The sequence below is a fragment of the Ursus americanus genome, chromosome 27 (genome assembly GCF_024610735.1).
Source record: "Ursus americanus isolate L20-20 chromosome 27, mUrsAme1.1.p, whole genome shotgun sequence".
Lineage (NCBI taxonomy): Eukaryota > Metazoa > Chordata > Mammalia > Carnivora > Ursidae > Ursus > Ursus americanus.
Window position 1 is genome coordinate 38978413 of NC_142153.1, and position 14935 is coordinate 38993347.

A 14935-nucleotide genomic window follows, 5' to 3' on the forward strand; every position below is an offset into this window, starting at 1 on the left:
TCCACGTGCCCTCAGCAGCCCATCTGAAATGCTCACTGAGGCTGTTACGGCTCGAAGGCTTACTCTTTCTTCTTATTCCAGATTCTAGGACGTCCGTTTCTGTTACTGGCTCCTTCTTGTGCCTGGATGCAAAGCCCTTTGCACGCACCAGGCTTTAGCGTCAAAGCTGCCTGGGGGATGGAGCCAGTCCAGAAAGGGTCAGGTAGGTTTCCCCTGCTTTTCTTTCAAGAGTTGTTGTGTGTGAAGCAATACGGTAAAATGTCTACACCCGCTCTGATGAGGGTGTGCTGTCCTCTGAAAGGTGGGCTTGCTGTTATAACCCCGTGCGGCCTCCATCGAGGCAGCAGAAGCGCCTCACGTAGGCTGCCCCCCAGATGCATGATTCATCCTAAGTCACGTCCCAACTGAAAAGTCAGACAGCTGTAGGATCTGCAAATAGGGAATAATTAAGCTGCTCCAGATTTCCATCAGCCGTAGGATCTCTTCCACTGTTCTTGATGGAGGCGTTCGGTAAACACTATCTGACATCTTTTCTTCTCAATTAATATAGTCCCTGAAATTTGGCGTGCTGTTTGGCCCGTTAACCTACACGCAGTGCACTAAAATCCGAGGGCGCCTGATTTAGACGCTCAGGGACTGTTTCCAACACTAACATCAGATTGAGGTGGCTGTAAACCAAGCAAGCGTATTCCTTCCGAGTCTGCTTTAGGACTCAAATTATTACATAGCTGTTTTCTTACAACATCCATGGGCTTTTCACACAAGGGCTTTCTCTTTTTCCGTAGGGAGATGGCAAAATGGGGTCCTCCAAATTCCATTACATGCTGTGTTTCCAGAATGAAACTTGGCAAATCCGAGAGATGGTTTTACCATCTCACCGAATTTATAGGTTAAGCAACTCTTTGTCATTAAAGATATTTCTGAGAATACCAAATCCCTTATGTCATTTGTAATAATAATTCGAACATTTTAAAATGCAAACTATACATTGGATCGGCTTCTCGAATATCTCTCTTCTCTTTGCTTTCATATCCATCCCCTTAGCTCACCCTTTTGCAGAGGGGAAGAAAGCTGCTTCCTGTTTTGCTGTCAAGGATGTCTCTTCTCTGTGATAGCGCTCTGCATCTTCAGAGCAAAGTGGAGAGTCAGTCACAGGCTTGGTGACATCATAGTACGTTGAGAATGTACAGTAATTATATAAGGTCCCCACACCCATCAATTCCATTCATCCTTAAAGACCCTATTCAAAGTCTCCCTCTCCTATAAAGCTTTCCCTGATTAATCAACAGGAGGTCATTTCTTAATGCTGTTGGGGAATTACTATTTCTCTCTTGGAGAGATGGGTATAATTATATATTAATAAATTCCTATCGTAGGACTTAATTGGTAGTCATTCTTATATTTTCTTGTATCTCTTCTAAGGATGTTGTAAACGGTAATTTGAATATGTTAGAATTGCTTGTATTTTCACACATTTGTATCATGTTTCCCCACCTAAATCATAAGCTCATTGAAGGCAAGGATCAAGATTGATGCCTTTTTCCAAAGTTCATATCTCCTAGTAGTTCCCTCACATGGAAACACTCAGGAAGTAGTTGATTAGGAAGAGAGGCAGTTTAAAAAGCGTTCATGTGTCACAGAGGGTGAGAATGATCTGTTTTGTTCATGTTAATAGTCTTCCCAGGGTAGATTAATGTAGGGTAGACGTCGGGAGTTCAGACTCTGGAAACGATGATTGGTCTTCCCTTGAGTTAGGATTACAGACGTGCAGCTTATAAAGGGTTGTTACTGTTCAGAACAAATGTGAAGATGAGGCCCTTACGTGTGGACATTGATTATGGTTTCCTCGATTAGGAAGAATATTATCGCACAAGCTGTCTGTAGGTAAGAGTATGCTAAATACTGAATATGCTTGTGAAAGTGACTTTCTTGAATCCCACAAGACGTGTTCCTTACGAGAGGTGACCGTCACGGTTCTATCAAAGTTTATGTCGCTCCTGGTGTCCCTGGTCTTTAGCACCAAGGGTGCTCAAACTCAAGTGTCGAGTTTCCTTTCTTGGGTAACAGATTGGCCCAGCCAAACTTGGTGTCCTTGTAACTATCTACCCATCCAATTTCCCGTCTTCTGGTGCTCTCCTCTCCAGGGTCCCTGGGTAATGTATGCTTCCTGTTTGCTTTCAGACCATTCTCCCCCAGCCCGGTAATACATGCCAAATGCTGTGTGTGTGTGTGTATCTTAACTTTTCTGCTTCCCAGTCAGACTCTTCCATTCGCTCAGTGCTCGTGCTCACATTAAAAATCGAGAGGTGAGAGGTCTGATTGAACTAATTCATATCAGTGTAACAAAGACTGTTGCCCTCTTGGCCTTCTTGCAGATGTCTCAGTTTTGTTTAAAAAGAAAAAACAACGTTTCTTTTTAGGTCCAAATGATTTTCCTATTGGTAGAAATTCAAACACCACGAAAGAGTAAAATGAATAAATTCCGATAGGCTCAGAGAAGGTAATTGTAATACTATTTCTATTTGTCGGATATTTTTTGGTCCCAGGGACAGCGTAAGCGTTCAACATCCCTATCTCCTGAATCCCCTCAGCTCTACAAAGTGGACCTCACTTTGCGCCCTTTACCAAAGAAGAAATGGCGACCCTCCCCGCCGCCGGATTAAATAATTTGCCCCAAATCCTGCATCTAATGAGGAGCAGAGCTAGGCTCTGAATCTGGTGTTGGCTGCAGAGTCCGGGGCCTCGACCCCTGTCTTGTGATGCGGGACTTGGGAGAGAAAAGTTCCTTGCTGGCGCAGGGAGTCGGGAGTGTTCTCTGTGGTGTCCCCGGCCTCTGCGCGCCTCCATCCCAGCAGACTCTTGCGTGTTCTTCCACAGTAGCCCCTGCGGCCGTTGACAGGGGTGCTAGAGTGCTCAGCTGTTGGGGAGTTGGTAGCAGTCATTCGGTATAATTTTGCTGCGATTTGGGAACTGCCAGCGTTTATATATATTTGAACTGTATCTCATTAGGCCTTCTTGTTCCGGTGTAATTGCGTTGTAGAGAAATCAGTCACCGTGCGCTTGCCATACCTGCACGGGTGAAGCAGGGAGGACAGAGGCCGAGAACAGCTGTGGCGATTCTGACTTGTAAACAGGGGAAGCGAATGACCCTGGAGATGTCGGACGGACGTATCAAATTGTCATCGAGAAACATCATCCGTGGAAATGGAGCGTCTCCTACGGCTCTGGTGTTAGGCTGGGTTCTGGTAGAGGATGGAGATGGAAGAGAGCTACGCGGTAGCTTGAAAGAGGCATGTCGGTTCTGTCTTGCATGACACTCTTCCAGCGAGGAGGAGGAGGACGCTGTGTTCCACAGGACTCCTGTTGGCCGGGGGCCTCACAGGATCGCGGGACATCCGAGAGGTCTTACCCGTTGTTGTCAGCTAGGACTGGCATGTCATCACGGTTTTCTTCCTGGTGGTACACGGCTGTACCTTAGCCCTGGATGAGCATTTGGAGAGCAAAGGGGCAGCCGGTGATGGAAACGTCTGGCAGTTAGCCGGGGCTTCCCTTGCCTTGTCTGTACGTGCGGTGCCTAGGTTTTCAACAAACACGTGCGTGCCTGCTTGGGAAGAGCGCGCTGCTGGATTTAGTCCGTGGTGCCTAACATACACCACTCTCGGGTCGTAATGTGGAGCCCGAGCAAAGGTGTGAATTACTGAAGCCTATGATTGGCCTGATGGCTCATATTGCCATCCTAACTTTTTAGCTACGAATCTATTGCAAGAGCAAAATGGTCCAGCAGCATTAGCTGCTTATGATTAGACAGGCGTCGGCGGTCATCCCTGGTAACGGTGACAGCGGCCCCCTAGCAGGGGGTTCTCGGCCATCACTGTCCTGTGGTCACCCTCCTCTGCCTCATTCTCTACCCTACCTGGCTTATTCATCTCTGCTTATCCTGCAATGATGTTTTTTATCAATAGTCAAATCTCAGGAACAAGAGCGATAGCTAATATGACTAATGAAAGCTTGCAGAGTGAGGAAGGTAGTGGGTTTCTCCTACAGACCAGCGAATGGATTTGTCAGTACACCTAGTAGCTGCGCGTCTATGCATTAGGCTGCGAAGCAGGAAGGTTCAGGGGATAGGGTGGACCTTAGCCCATCTGTGCGTATGTGCACACGTGTGTGCCGTGTGCCACCATGATTGCTTCTGTTTACTCTCATGTGCAGTTTCTTAGTGAAGTCGTAGGTTGCCGGCCACCACTAACTTTGGTATTACTAATGGGAGCCCCTCATTTACATTTCTCTTTTGAATTAAGACGATTTATTCAAGTGATAGCTTAGGATTTGGACCTTCTTTAAGAGATCCATCACATATTGAAATAAAGCACCAGGTATATTTGCAAAAGCTGTTGTAGAATTTCTAAATGTTCTAAAATTCCTTTTCTTAAAAAAAATGTCATCTGTACTGCCATCAACGATTGCAGTGAAGGCTCAGCCTTTAATTTCTGAAATCAGTGGCATTTAAACCAAACATACGGTAAACTGGTAAAGGGGCCTTTCTCAATGCCACTTTCCTTTTAGATTTCAAATACAAACATTTGAACTCAAGGATAGTAATTTGGTTTCAAGGGAAAGCTGTTTAAAATGTTGCAGCGTGTGAGTTAACGGGAGCTGTATGCTCTGCCCCCCTGCGAGGGGGTTGCTGTCTGCTGGAGAGGGTCTGGGAGGGGAATATGTGTTCTTCTGGGCAGCTTCTTAAAAATATTGTAGTAGACCATCTGTTAAAAGAACCAAACACCATTTATACATAAAATTGGGGTTAATAAATTGAACTGTGTTGTAAAACCCAGGGTCTGTCTCAGGCTCTGCCTCAGAGACATTGTTCACTTAACCTCAGAGAGCTTATGACTTCCCCAGGCTCAAGGGTGTTTCAGATAAAACTTGGCATGTCAGGAGTCCTGTGTACAGTCTATTGAAAGGATAACAGTTGCATTGCTGCTTTGCCCACTCTACATTTTATAGGCATGTTTGACCGTTTTTATGAGTCACGGTATCTACTGCATGTGGTAATTTTATTGGCATCTATAATTTTAACTTTAGTGTTAATTTTGGCAACACCGAGAACAAAAACAGGCACACTTTAGTCCTGAGGAGCAAAGCTGAGCAGGACTTTGAATTAGAAAGAGCAAACGATGAGGCCATTATTACAAGGGGAGAGATGAATGGCCAATATATATTGCTATTCTTTTTGAAATGAAAGCCTCCTTTTTTCAGATTGGATTGAGTATTAAAATAGTTTCTCCAGCAAGCTGGAAATAGACCTACACATGAGTACTGTATTATGCTTTTATGCCAGAATTCTGCTGCGTTGATAAAGAATTATACAATCATGGAGAGCCTGAAGGAATCTTTGACATCATCTCCAAACCCTCATTTTATAGATGAGGAAACAGACGCAGAGTGGTAATTGTATTTTGTTATGAGAGACTGGGCACTTATCAAAATATCTCCTGAATGCCTTTATGTGTTGGGAATTTCCCGATTATAAGTTAGTACAGTTCCAGGACTGCGCTGGGAAATAGGTTGCTTTGATTGATGAACTTCCCTAGGGTCACGGGTCACTCTTTAATCCAGAGTACAGATTACATTGGCATTCACGGCAGAAAATAGTATTTACAAATAAAAAGGAAAACAGGATAATTTAAACATAATGGTGGTGGTTGAAAAAACTGGATTAAAGAAGGCTAGGATAGAAGATGGGCTTTGGAGTACTTTCCAGGGTGTAGTTTATGATGATTTGGTTCTCCTGGAAAAATTTTGGCCGTCTTTTTCTTATAGAGTTGCATGAAGATGGAAGGAAATAGATTTATGTTTGCTTTTCTAGCTGGGTAGCTTTTGGAAAGCTGCAGGTATCGTCTGGGAAGAGATGGTTGTGAATTGTTGTGAAAGTCATGTCTTCTCAGGAGCTGTGTCTCCCTGCCTCGGATGCAGAGGTTGGAGACTACAGAGAACCTAAATTAATGACTGGGAAAAAATGGCATTTATAAAGAACAGAGCTTTATTATAGTACTTTTTTTTTTTTTGGCACACAAATAGAACCAAGATAGGACCCATTTTGCAACGTGAGTACCTAAAGGTATTGAATGTATAACAGGCTCTCAAATGAATTTCTTGAAAGGATGAATTACGTGAGGGAGAATTTTTTTGAAATAATTCCAACAAAGGAACTGGCCAAAAGTTGGAAGGGAAGGGGGGATTTCAATAGTAAAAATGTATGTTCGTGATGAAGATATTTCTGAGGTGGAAATGATTGGCGGCAGACGGTACAGGAGAGAGAAAGTCGGCATGTGCATGATCTCCACCCGTCGTTCCAGACCCTCCTTGTCCACTGCCTGGGCAATTGTCATCGTTGCGGGGGGCGGGGGGGGTTGTTTCCCACAGTTGTCCAAGAGTGATTTTCTAACACCGACGTGTCTCGTCATTCCTCCGGACAAACACACGCAAAGGTTCCCCATCAGCATCGAGAGTTAGATCTAAGCCTCTAGCTGGCTCTGTTGTTCTTGCCATCCCACCCCTAGCGTGCTCCAGCTGTGCCCAGGTGTGCCCAGGTGCCCCAGGCTGCCGGCTTCCGGTTTCCGGCCCGCATGCGCATGCGCGCTTTCCGCCTCAGCCGGACTCCCCATGCCCCGCCCCGCGCGGCACCTGGCGCTCTCCTCTGCCCTCATGCTGCTCAGCTGACCGGTACCTCAAAGAAAAGCAACGTCCAAATGCTCACTGAGGCATTTTGTCTTTGATGTTACATGCTCTTAAAGTCAGAAAGGTGTGATCACAACTGGAATATTGGCATGTCTTCTCAGATTGTAAATTGACTTACCAGAAATTTATGGGATGCTTACTCTGTCCAGGGCACTGTGCTTGGTTTTGTCTGAATTATTTTGGATTTGACACGTGCTCCCTGAGGGCTGTATTTAAAAATGGATGTTTATAAGAAAATAAAGCTGAAATAAAACCTACTTACCCCTTATTTTTAGAACCACAGGACAGAGTTGTGGCAGTCCAGAAAAAAATGTGTTAGCCTGCAAAGTAGCTATGAGTTGTCTTTATGAATGTGTTCAGAGCTCATTCTGACAATAGAAAAACCCATCCCATAAATTAGAGACAAGTCACAATTCATAGTTCATACACAATCGGGTAATTTCTGTAGATTATGGTGACCATAATACTTGAGAAGTACTTACATTCCCTTGTTTTCTTCTTTGACCATTAAGTGTGGTCCAGGTGTTTGAAGAATTTTCTGGTATTTTTTTAAAGATTTTATTTATTTATTTTGAGAGAGACAGAGAGAGAAAGTGTTCAAGTGGCAGGGAAGGGCAGAGGCAGAGAGAGAATCTCAAGCAGACTGCATGCTGAGCATGGAGCCCAACACAGGGCTCGAGCTCACAACCCTGAGGTCATGACCTGAGCTGACATCAAGAGTCAGACGCTTAACTGACTGAGGCACCCCAAATTTTCTAGTATTTTCTAGTATTTTAAGAGTGACTAGCTGGCTCTTGAAGCAGGTCTTATATAAAAGATCCATAGAAAATCATGGTGAACTTGAATAATGTGTTGTATTAAGAGATAGCTACGATTCCTTAAATATAGGTCTTAAATGCATGTCCTGATCGTCACTCAATATATAATTATTTTTCTGTGATGACTGCTGTGTTTCGGTGCACTGATATTGATGAAACCAAGAGAAGGAGTCTTAGAAATTTCCTGGTTGAGTATATTTGGTCTCTTGTTATTTTGTTTGTTTTGCAATTATTTAGCAAAATATGTGAAGGAAGTCACAATCCTTTAAGTACTCTGGGAAGTTCCTAGGATTACAATGTTATAAATGGATATTCTCTTTCTTTCTTTTTCTTTCTTTCTTTCTTTCTTTCTTTCTTTCTTTCTTTCTTTCTTTTCTTTTCTTTTCTTTTCTTTTCTTTTCTTTTCTTTTCTTTTCTTTTCTTTCTTCTTTCACTCTTCCATTCAGCAAACATCTGCTGGGTGTCTCGTGTAACCTCTGCATGATTCTAGGCCCTGGGAATATAGTCAGAACAGAGAATTCATGTGTTCTTCTTTTGCAGAGCTTATAGTCAGGTGGGTGAGACAGACAGTAAACCAGTACCCACCCACCCACCCACACACGCACATTCAGAGAGTGAAGACAGTAGCTTGCTTAGATTGTGGTACCAAGTCGGTGGGGGGGGGGGGTTCCACACCACCAAGCAATTTTCTAGCCCCAGCCTACAATTCGGCTGATTCCTGATACCATCTACTCGGAGAGATCATCAGATCCCCCAGGTTTTATCTGAATTATTTGGGATTTGACAAATGTTCCCTGAGGACTATACTTACATGGAAGTTTTTAAGAAAATAAAGCTGATATAAAACTATTTACCCTTTCTTTTTAGAAGAATATGAATTACGGCGGCTCAGAAAAAAATTTGTTAGCTGCCAAGTAGCTACAAGTCGGCTCACTCCTGTAAGACTGCCCCCTTCCAAGCCGGTGGAAAGCCCAAGTTGTCACCTGTGCTCCGAATGGACTGGCTGTAAATCAGAGGTTTCCATGACCCCCTCCATGACCCCCCTCAAGTAACTTGCTAGAGCAGCTCATAGAATTCAGAGAAACGTTTTACTGATTCGAGTGCCAGTTTATTTTCCAAGGATACTGCTCAGGAACGGCTCAGGAAGAGCCGCGTCGGCTGGAGTACAGGGAAGGGGCTCAGAGCTTCCGTGCTCAGCGTGCACCGCTCTTCTCCAAATACCCATGTGCTCACCAGCCTGGAAGCTCTTTGAACCCTATCCTTTGGGTTTTTATGGAGGCTTCATCACAGAAACAGAATCAAATCACTGGCCACTGGCGACTGATTGAACCTGTCCAGCCCCTCTCCCCTTCCCAGAGGTTGGGGAGTAGGACAGCAAGTTCCAACCCTGTAATCACAGAGTGAGTTCTCCTGGCCCCCAGCCCCCCATCCTTCACTTCAGGTCCAAAAGTCACCTTAGGAACATAACACAAGACACCTTCTCTCTCTCCTCACTTAGGAAATCCCATAGGTTTTAGGAGCTCTGTGCAGGGAATGGGGATAAAGACCAGATACGTATTTTTTATATATCACATATCACACTCGGGCAACATGAGAGAGTGTCCGCGGTAGGGCAGGAACAGCATTGGGTCAGGTGGTCAGGACAAGGCTCCCTGAGGAGGCCCCGTTTAAACTGAGACCCAAAGGAGAAGCCACTCCAGCTGAGGTCTGTGCAAGGGGCCTCCCAGGAGCTCCGCAAATGCAGAGGCCCTGAGTTGAGAAAAAGCCTGTCGTGTTCAAAGAGCAGTGGAAGCTGTGAGTGTGTGTGGGGGGGTGGGGAGCAGGAGGGTCATGGTCCCAGAGGTGGCTGGACAGGCCCAGACCGAGGCCCTGTGGGCTGCTGCAGGCCTGGGGGAGCATTCTGCTCGTGCTCTTTCTGGTAGCAGGCGGCTGTCACCGTAGGACTTTAGGAAGGGAGGTGGCGAGTTTTCTGCTTTGCTAAGACCTGGCTGCTCTTGGAGAAGGGACAGCTGACAGTCATCAAGCTGGTCCAGTGCGCCGGGGTAGAGGGCGGTGCTTTGGGGAAGGGGTAACACTGGAGTTGGAGCGAAGGAGCCCGTCCAGGGAGCATCCGGGCATAGTGCAGAGAGGATTGTCCATGGGGTTGGGGACTGGAGGGGAGTGGGAAATAATTTATCTTAGTACAGTGTAAAAATGAGAGGACGAAAGTGTCACTTAGAGCATCCAAATTCCATTCCATTCTAGATCCTGAGTTAAAAGTTATTGTACATGTTCATTATTAGAGCGAAACTGAGCTTTTCCAAAACAGATGTAATTCAGACAGACACACTCGAAGCATGCTGGCTCTCGTAGTTGGCAGCGACGAATGTAAAGAAATTAACTTAGAAGATGGCAGTTCAACCCAACACATCATTTCCGCTAAAAGCATAAGGACCAGCGTGGACTAAACTGCAGTGCTTAGTTTTGCTAATGGTCTTTGCTTTTCCACAGAGAGTGCAAGTTCCCCAGAACCTATACAAAATCAGAAAGCGGACCTGCGTTTAAAAAAGAATCACGTTTAGTAGTTAGTATCCTTGAAGTCCTTCCTTAATCGTGGTAGGCAAATCTCAGAAGGTGTTCAACTTCCAAATGGTACATGGGTCCAGAGGTGCTGGAATCTGCTGTGATCCCCCCTGTGGCCCGCTGACCCCAGCTGCCTTTTCATCTCATTTTTAAAATCATCCCAAGTGACTCTGAGGTCCACGTGGCTAACTTGGCCACTCATCAAGAAGCTAGCCTCAGTGTCTCGTCCTTTCTGCAGAAGGCGGAAGGACAGAGAAGGAGTTCCAGAAAAGATCTTTCCGGTGGCTGTGGCTGAGCTACGGGGCCCACGGTGGGGGAGGAGAGAGCTGAACAGGGATAGCTCCAAACTCCCACCTCCACTGCACCTCGCAGCCACCCCTGGTTCATCTGTCACACAGGAGGCTTTAGCATTAGATTTTGTTTTAATTGAGGACGCAACAGGTTTTAAAAAAATATACAGTGTTCTAGGAAGTAGCATACTTGCCCACTGAGATGGTCCCACCCCTCATAATTCTGTCATTTTTGAGTCACCAATATGAATTGAGCTTTACCCGTCATAGCCCCAGTGACAGCCAAAATTCCATGTTCTCGTGTCTATCCACTGCTACCCACCAAAGGTTTGCAAGAGGCCTCTCTTTATGAAATTTAACCCAGAGCCCCCCAAAGTTCGTGGGTTCTCAGTGAGGTCAGTTCCTGTCTTTTGCTATTCTTCTCTTGTTCTGGGTTTGGGTCCTGCCCCCTCCCTCTGACCACTGGGACAATTGCTCTTCTCACCGCCATCTTGCAGAGAGTGGAGCCCTGAGTGAAGCAGGAGAGTGGGAAGCACTGAACTGAGCTGGTTTGGTGGGAGGTGTGGGGCTCCAACTTTGATGCTGGGGTCTGGCTGCTTCGTCCATGCGCCTGTTAGACTTAACCCTCCCCTGGTGGTTTTCATTCTCAGGCCCCGTTGGCCTGGTTTCATCCATCAGACCTTTTCCCATCTAGTCCATCAAAGCACGTTCAGGTTCTTTGTCCAAGGGCGTCTGGGGTCCCAGCAAACCAGGGATGGTGGCTGGGCACAGCTTTACGTGCCGCGACAGAGAGGAGGCTGGGCCACCCCAGAGCTCCCTGACACCACCCCAGGAGGGCGCTGCTCGGGCCACAGGCGGACCCGAGTCTGGGATCTGGCCAGTTTACTATGACAGGGAAGTCATGCTTGGGAAACAAAAAAGGAGAGACTACGTAGATATGTGTGGGAAGTAAGCTCCAAAGCTCACAGATATTTGCTCTGCTGGAAATTTGACCCTCTTTCTATAGGGCCTTTTCTCAAGTGAAACCCTACGGAGCCCCCGTGTATGAAACAGGTGGCATCCAGGTGTCAGGGTCAGACTTCCTGCTCTTCCAGCCTCTCCCTCTGCTGCCCCCCGACCCCCACCCCAGAAGTCCTTCCAGGGAATTCTAAGAATCCTTGGAACATAACCTGCAAAGCACCACACCGTGACATGAAGGTCACAGGAAGGACACACACCCTGCATGCTGACACTCTAGAAGAGCCCAGCCCCTTGTGGATGGCGAGCTGCTCTCTGCTGCTCCCTCCAGTCCCTCCTGTTGCTGAAATTCCCATCTGACTTTGTCATTCCTGAAATGCCTTTGGTGGCTCACCGTCCCTCATAGGATGAAGGCCCTGGGCACTCAGCTGAATCCTCACGGATGTCTCTGCATACCTGTGCCCCTTCTCTGCTACTCCCCAGAAGACGTCTGCTTACAGGTGCCCCCCACCCCCCAGCCACCAGGCACACTCCTGCTTCAGCCCTGGACTCAGGCTGCACATGGGGTGAGGGAGCCTCCCACTTCCTGCTTCTAAGCCCCGCCCTCACCCCCGTGCTGCTGCACCCCCACCCTGCCCTCTCTGCCCTAGCTGTCTGTAGTTCCGCCTTTCCTGGTGAACCGTGAGCTCTGGTCTACTTATCTGTCCCTTCCACTTCAACAGAAGCTCCTTGAGAGCAGAGATGTTTGCCTCTCCCGAGGAAATCCCAAGCCCCCAGCAGACGCCTGACACAGAAAGCACTCAACATCGGAATGAATGAATCTTCACGTTTCCCCAGGTGCATTTGTGGAGATGGGAAGGGCAGTTATGACATAAACCAGCTCCAAGTCAGTAAAATCAGAGATCATTTTTCGGTGCCGTGTTGTACGCCTTTCAGTACTGAGTCTGTTTCGGTGAGGTCTCAGGTTTGCAAGGCAGGGTCTGTTGGTCAAGGCAGTTGGAGCGTCCACTGTTCTGGGGATGTCTTTCCTCCTGCGTGGCGTTGACCGTGGCTGTGGCTGTAGCACACTTCTGCCTTCAGAGTTGATCCCATTCCTAATACAGGGAACAGGGAAGAGTCATGGAAGGGGCGTGTGTGTGTGTGTGTGTGTGTGTGTGTGTGTGTGTGTGACGAAAGGCCGGGTCTTTGAATGAACCGCTTACTTGAAAATTGTCTTTCTGCAGGTGATGTGTCACCAATCAGCATGTCTCCCATCAGTCAATCTCAGTTTATCCCACTGGGGGAAATCCTTTGCTTGGCCATCTCAGCAATGAACTCCGCCAGAAAACCCGTCACCCAAGAGGCACTGATGGAGCACCTGACCACGTGTTTCCCAGGTAACGGGAAAAGAACGTAGCACTTTCCAGATAGGTGTGTGTTCCATTGCTCGAGGATGTTCCAAGGACCATTCCTCTCATTTAAATGTAATAGAAAAAAAATTCTTTGCCAAAACGGACCAGAAACTTTTCTTAGTTCTATAGTTAAAAGCCAAGGCACCTCTGTTCCTTCAAAAATAATTTGCTGTCTTTGGGTAATGCTGCAGGACTTTTTTTAATTGGCACCAAGAGGAAGACATTAAATCAGAGTCCATGAAGAATTCTGGCAAAAACTAGCACGGTTCTGGTCAAGCTCACCGGAACCGTCTTGAAGTATGTGAACATCATGATTCATGGGGGCAGGTCAGAGAATTTTAGTCTCCAGGGATTACATTAAAGAGACAGTAATGTCAAAAATAAACAGATCTTGCATGCTTGTCATGGCTTGATGAGTTTTAATATATGATATTTGATAAATCAGTTAAGATCCCATTTGGAAAGACAAAAATAAAATGTTTCCTTTTCTCTTAAATGTTATTGAAAGAAGACAGTAGGCCAGCTGTTGCGTGAATGGCATTGGGTGCCTCCAGCCCCAGAAGACGGTAGGAACGGTGATGAGCTAAAGACTGCATGCCCTATCTCGGGAGAGGCAGCCCACTGCTCAGCTCCAGTGTAGTGACCCCCCCCCCCAATGTAGAACCCTGCCCGAGTTGCAAACCTCCTACTTTTTCACGAGAATCTGGACATTCCATTTTATATGAAATCTGCAGACTTCACTATTGGCAGTTTGTGTGTGTGTGTGTGTGTACATTTTAACACATGTGTGCCAGTGACGTGCAAGTCAAACAAAACACATTACTGGGCCACCAGTTGGCCAGCTTGGCTTGGACTCCACCTGTGCTTACATTAAAAATGAACCCTTGACACAGGTTTCATTCAACCTAGAAGAGACCTTGGTAATAGAAACTATAGGCTGTAGCCACTAGCTTTTGCTACCAAAATGCTGGGTAACAATGGCAGAATGTCATGGCATACAACAGGGAGCATTTATTTAGCTCACGTATCTGTGGGTTCTCTAGGAGTCAGCTGATCCAGACCGGACCTGCCCAGGTGGCTCTGCTCCACCTGTCCCCAGTCCTTTTTGGAAAAGAGACAAGCAGAGGTCTGTTCTGCTCTCTGGGATGACGGAGACACAAGAGAACTGGCCCCGTTGTGCATGGGCTCTTCAGCCCTTTGGTCACGCCATACCCACTAATGTTTCATTGGCCAAAGCAAACCTGGCTGAACTCAAGGTCAAGGTGTAGGAAAATGCACCCCACCCATGGCGGGAGGGCGGAAGGACCACTTCTAAACTAAACATTCATCTACCATATTGAGTCTCCCCACTTTTCCTTTTGCCCCAAAGGAACTTTGTATTTCTCTCCTGATGATTTTTCCTCCTTCAATTTTCTGATTAACATGTTTTGAAATTATGTATACTGTTTAAAAACTCTAACACGGACCCAGCTTTGCAACCTATAAATTGCCTTAAATTTTCTAACATTATCTCTGAATATTCTTCACTGATGGTCTTTCTTTGTTAACTTCCAGGAAGCCTTTTTCCTTTCAGTAGCTAAGATAAGCAGAGTTGCAGGTGACAGTGATCTAAGGAGACAGACGCCGTTCACAGACGTAGTGCCCGCGTGAAGAAAGACCCTTCTCGCAACCTTATACCTGGTTAGCCACTTCTGACATCAAATACCCCAGCAGCTTTTAAAATCCCTCTATTTTTATGTAGCTTCCTGAGAGATCACATAGTTTTTCCAGAATTCGTTACATCTCTCCCATTACTGGGCTATAAAATAGAGAGTGGAAAGAACACAGGGCCAGTATGTAATAATAAATCGTGAAAAATAGCAAAATAAAATAGTAAATTGTCAAGCAGCTGATAACAGTATCACTAGGTTGGAATACTTTGCAGAGAAATCCATAGATCACCTGTACTTAAAACAACAACCGCTCTGCTAGCTTTTATGGTAAGTGAACTTAGATCTCAAGGCCTTATTGTCCGATGGACCGAGAGGAGCTACCTTAACCTTCTTCATCTTTGTGACGCTAATTGGTCAACCCCAGATGGCAGGGGCACTGCATAAACCTGAGTCTAGGGCAGCGGTTGGCAAACTATGGCTGCAGGCTAAGTGTGGCCCACCTCTTGTACTTGTAAATAAAGTTTTAT

General features: G+C 46.3%; 1 protein-coding gene across 6 annotated transcripts in view; it reads left to right on the plus strand.

Moving 5' to 3' along the window:
- STOX2 (storkhead box 2) overlaps positions 1 to 14935 on the plus strand; it is a 210382-nt gene that overhangs the window by 174952 nt on the left and 20495 nt on the right. For 5 of the 6 annotated variants that reach the window (XM_045785827.2, XM_045785829.2, XM_045785828.2 and 2 more), the window contains one exon: positions 12589 to 12741. In XM_045785827.2, the coding sequence (XP_045641783.1) occupies positions 12589 to 12741 (153 nt within the window). Of the gene's footprint in view, positions 1 to 81; positions 203 to 12588; positions 12742 to 14935 lie in introns of all 6 variants that reach the window. The other variant, XM_087856515.1, reaches the window with a different exon arrangement.